Source organism: Triticum aestivum, chromosome 2D (genome assembly GCF_018294505.1).
Source record: "Triticum aestivum cultivar Chinese Spring chromosome 2D, IWGSC CS RefSeq v2.1, whole genome shotgun sequence".
NCBI classification, from domain to species: domain Eukaryota; kingdom Viridiplantae; phylum Streptophyta; class Magnoliopsida; order Poales; family Poaceae; genus Triticum; species Triticum aestivum.
This window is the reverse complement of record NC_057799.1, coordinates 647,957,373-647,962,275: the sequence shown is the minus strand read 5'-3', so window position 1 is coordinate 647,962,275 and position 4,903 is coordinate 647,957,373. Positions and strand designations below refer to the sequence as shown.

Sequence of the window (4,903 nt, the reverse complement as noted above, 5' to 3'; positions counted from 1 at the left end):
GGCTGGTGGGGGGTGTCGGTTAGCCCGGGCGTTTGAGGGCCGTTTGAGAGGCCCGTCTAGGTCAAAAAATCATGACCGGGCGGCCTGCCCGAGCCATTTGAGGGGTACAGTTGTAGATGCTCTAAAGACTGTGGTTACGGATGAATTATGATTGGAGATTAGGGGGAGAGTGGCCCACAAGTGAAAATTAAGGGGATGAGGTAATTGGTGGGAGGGTTTTCTGCAAGACCAATCCATATTTGATTGTCCGTGAACGTACGTATCATTTTTGCCGACAGACAGGTGGGCATAGTAGCGTGAGTTTTTGTCAAGGCAGGGAAAGATCAGGTGCAGTATGCTGTGGGTGTGTTGGCAGTGGCAGGAATGGTTCTAGTGGCACGAGGCCTTGCGTGGTTGCATGTGGAAAGACAAGAAAAACCAATCAATCAGCTGGACAACGTGGCTGAGAGTGCAATGCGCTCTCTCGTTTCTTTTCTTTTATTCTGCCTTTTCATTTCCTTATATATATTCTTGTGTAGTGCTCGATGGTGATAGCTGCCAACTCTGTAATTCTTTGTGTGGTAGTAATACTAAGGACACATGTTCCATGCGGTGGTGGTTGCTCGTATCCGGCTCCTCTAAGTCTAAAACCCATTCTCAAGTCTGAAACCATGCTAGTCCTGACTGGTTGTTGCTGGTCAACCGTGCATACATCCACCATGAGTACCAAACATGGTAGCAAAAATGCTCCACCATACACACTGAGATCATGATGTTTACTTGTGCCGTTTTGCCAACCATTAGGTGCCTGAGTTTTTTTTCCCATGTCAGTCAGCCGATTTTGAGCAAGATCGAAGACGGGGATGACGTGACGACCGGCAGTGAGGATTGTCGACCCCGGCGAGTCCGAACCAGGACCTCTTTGGAAATGGGGGCGTCGCTGCGAGACGTCGTCAGAGAAGACAAGGAAGAGGATTGACGGGTGCGGTTAAAAGAACATGAGATGCGGAGATGGGTTTTAGAGGGATGACCCGGGCAGCGGCAACACAGTGGTGGGAGGCGGTTTAAGGAGGGGATGGCGTGGAGGCGAGGCGCAAACGGAAGACCACGAAGTTCGGGAGCAAACAATCCGCCCGGCATCAATTGGCGGCCTAGGAAAGGAAGAAATAGAAGCGTGGGCAGGCTACGGTGTCCGTAGGATGAAGATGCAATGGTCTAGAATAGCGACTAATGTGTTTTTTCTTCAAGTACCGACACAAACTATTGTGCAGTTGAGACACTTGGAACAAGGGGCTTGACTCAATTGGGTTTGTAGTTCTGCCCTTCCGGGGGCGAAGTAGTGCCCTGTCTATTAGATTTAGGTCCGGAGGCGGAGGGCACTCACTTGAACGTTCATAGCTACCGAGGCATATATAGATGCATGCCAGGCGAGCGAGGAGAGAGAGAAATGATGGCATGGGTGCAGCCCGATCTCACGAGGACGGGTGCAAAGCGAGCTACAGAGCCTCCTATTTTAGAGGAGTGATCTAAACGCTCTTATATTAGTTTACAAGAGGGAGTACTTACTAAGCTAAGCACATACAGTATGTCACTTGTATGATTTCTCCATGGCACCCTCTTGGACACACACGGCGTAGGTATATATGCAGATGCAGGAGGGAGGCCTTGCAATGGTTGCTTGTGGAGCTGGAGATTCCATCCTTGTTGGTGGCATCTTGTTATCTTCCTGCACCAAGGAGTTGTGGAATGCTTTTCTTTCCGGTAGGTGTTGTGGCCGTTCTTTTTTGTCCATTCGTTCATCTGGAATGCTTGCTGGGTGGTCGTAGCACCAGCACCAACCAACTCCCTAGGTAATCCTGCACTAGAATTATGAAGCTCATACACATGTTCCATGTGGTGGTTGGTGTTGGCTCGATCAAATATACTCTCTGGACGGCCATGCCATGCTCCTCCACAACAGACTGTGTCGGTTCATTTCAGCTCTCTGTGATGCCCAACTCCGAATTGATGGCACTATTGTTATCATGCACTCCCTCCGTTCTACATTAAGTGTTGTTGTTTACTACAAAGTTGTACTAAATCAGCGACACTTATTCGAAGAAATGTCATATCCAAAATGAGTAGGAAATACGGTAGCAAAATGCTCCGGTGTTTATCTTTTGTGCGTGCGTGCGTGCGTGCTGGCTCGGTGTTGGTGATTCTGCAAGGTTTCAATAGGAACCAGCAGAAGGGATCAAGGATGCGAGCAGCAAAGCACTTGCCATGTCAACCTCAGATTGTTCAGGCCCGGGCCAGAGGCGGTGAACAGTGGAGTGAGTGAGAGAGCAGCACCGGCATCTGCATGGAAGGAGACAGGCAGCCGCTGTGTACCGACGGGCTGCGCGTGAGTGAGCTGGTGCGCACGCATGGTACTTGCCATGTCACCCTCAGATTGTTCAGGACCGGACCAGAGCGGTGAACAGTGGAGTGAGTGTTGGGAGAGATACATCTGCATGGAAGGAGACAGGCAGCCGCTGTCTACGCGTGAGTGAGCTGAGCTGGTGCGCACGCAATTGGGCGTCGGTGTCGTCCGTCCACCTCCAATGCCAGCCCCGCATCCCCTGTCCCGTCCTCTTCCTCCTCGCGCCGCAACCGACGAATCCTCCCCCAGACTCCCACATGGCCTCCCCCAATCTCTTTCCCTCTCACATGCACCTACCATAAACCAATTTTCTACGGAGTATCAATCAATCCCTAACCTCCTCTCGCTTTCTCTAATCATAGATTAAGTGAGTGAAAGTGAAGCCTCAACGCACCACGAGCTCAGTAAGTCCACTGCACCGACGGTTTCATCCAACTACCGCGCTCGCTCGCACTCCCCTTTTCTTTAGTGAGCTGCCGTGCAGCTCCGCCACCCACATCAAAGCGAGCTCACCCCATCTCCTCCTCCCTCCCTCCTCCACTGCTCGCCACTCTGCTCCGCTCCGCTCAAGCAAGCAGACCCAAGCAGCAGCAGAGCGCCGGAGGGACGCCAGGATGCACGCCAAGACGGACTCGGAGGTGACGAGCCTGGCGCCCTCCTCCCCGGCGCGCTCCCCGCCGCGCGCGGCCAACAACAACGCCGGCTCGGGCGGGGGCGGCGGGGGGGTGATGCGCGGCTCGGTGTACTACGTGCAGAGCCCGTCGCGGGACTCGCACGACGGGGAGACCACCACCAAGGGGGCCACGTCGGTGCACTCCACGCCCGCGCTCAGCCCCATGGCCTCGCCCCGCCACTCCCACTCCTCCGTCGGCCGCGACTCCTCCTCCAGCCGCTTCTCCCGCGGCGGCGCCCACCACAAGGACAAGTCGGCTGGCCGCAAGGGCGCGCCGCCGGGCAAGGGGTGGCAGGAGATCGGGGTCATCGAGGAGGAGGGGCTGCTCGACGAGGAGGACCAGCGCCGCCCCATGCCCAAGCGCTGCAAGTACTGCCTCATCTTCGTCGGCGGCTTCGCGGTGCTCTTCACCTTCTTCGCCCTCGTGCTCTGGGGCGCCAGCCGCTCCCAGAAGCCGCAGATCGCCATGAAGGTACCTTTCTTTCTCTCTTCTTGCTTGCTTGCTTGGTCGATCCATGGCCACGAGTTCTTGCTCTTGCTTGCTTGATGCGCTTGGATCTGGAGCTGACGAATGATTCTGGTGGAAAAACAGAGCATCACGTTCGAGAACTTCATCATCCAGGCGGGCACGGACGCGTCGCTGGTGCCGACGGACATGGCCACCACCAACGCCACCGTCAAGTTCACCTACAAGAACACCGGCACCTTCTTCGGCATCCACGTCACCGCCGACCCCTTCACGCTCTCCTACTCCCAGCTCAACCTCGCCGCCGGAGACGTAAGCCTTCTATCTCTTTCTTCCCCTTGCATCAACTGGATCTGGAGGTCCGTCCGTCAGATTCAGATCCAGGAACGAGACTAACCAAAGACGCCATTGCATTGCAGCTCAAGAAGTTCTACCAGGGGCGGAGCGGGCGGCGGACGGCGAGCGTGAACGTGAAGGGGAACAAGGTGCCGCTGTACGGCAGCGGGCCGACGCTGATGGCGCAGCCGGCGGGGGGCAAGGGCGGCGCCGGCAAGGTGATCCCGGTGCCGATGGTGCTGCGGACGACGGTGCGGTCGCAGGCGTACGTGCTGGGGGCGCTGGTGAAGCCCCGGTTCACCAAGGAGGTGGAGTGCAAGGTGGTGATGAACCCCTACAAGCTCAACAAGCCCGTCTCGCTGGAGAAGGCCTGCAAATACTCATGATTTGCTCACTCATGATCCGTCCATGGTTGGTTGATTGATCGGTTGATTGAGTAATCGGATCAATTGGTTGATCGGTTGATGAGTAAATTGTTGTTCTTCTTCTTTTGCTCTGTGCATTTTTCTCACGTATGGCCTCGCTCCTCTTCTTTTTGTGTATCTATATATATATATATGTTGCCACTATAAATTATTAGGTTTTGTATCGCCGTGGTGGCTGTGACAGTGATGGACCAACTACTCAGTGGAGTGATTCTTTTCGGCGTTGCGTTGATCCTTAGTACTTATTTGTTCTTGTAATTATATGTGCTGTTTGCCAATCCCTCGAAGAAAAATGCGTTGTTTGCCAATGCAAAGCAAACCAAATGACATGAGGCCATGCCACTGCTATTTGTTGCGAGTTTTTCCTCCTTTTCTATCCAACAAGTTGTTGCTCCATTTGTAGTCATCAAGAAACAAAAACTTGTTGCTCCACGAGCAACATCGTGTTTGTTAACCAAAAATGCTAGTGATTGCTCTTGAAGATTGAAGTACTTAGCTACTTAGCCCGGGGAATGCAGCTCTTGACGATAACATTTCTTCTAAGCAAATTCTCAGTCATGAGGACTTGCTCAACCTTCGTCGCCCCCAAGCCTTGTTTGTTTGAGCTATGGTTTCGGCCGAAG

General features: G+C 53.8%; 1 protein-coding gene across 1 annotated transcript; it reads left to right on the top strand.

Moving 5' to 3' along the window:
• The first annotated feature begins 2,572 nt into the window (after positions 1-2,572).
• Positions 2,573-4,498, top strand: LOC123055362 (uncharacterized). The gene is made up of 3 exons (XM_044479357.1): positions 2,573-3,525; positions 3,646-3,831; positions 3,939-4,498. The coding sequence occupies exons 1-3, from the start codon at positions 2,995-2,997 to the stop codon at positions 4,239-4,241; spliced, it is 1,020 nt and encodes a 339-aa protein (XP_044335292.1). The 5' UTR covers positions 2,573-2,994; the 3' UTR covers positions 4,242-4,498.
• Positions 4,499-4,903: the final 405 nt, after the last annotated feature.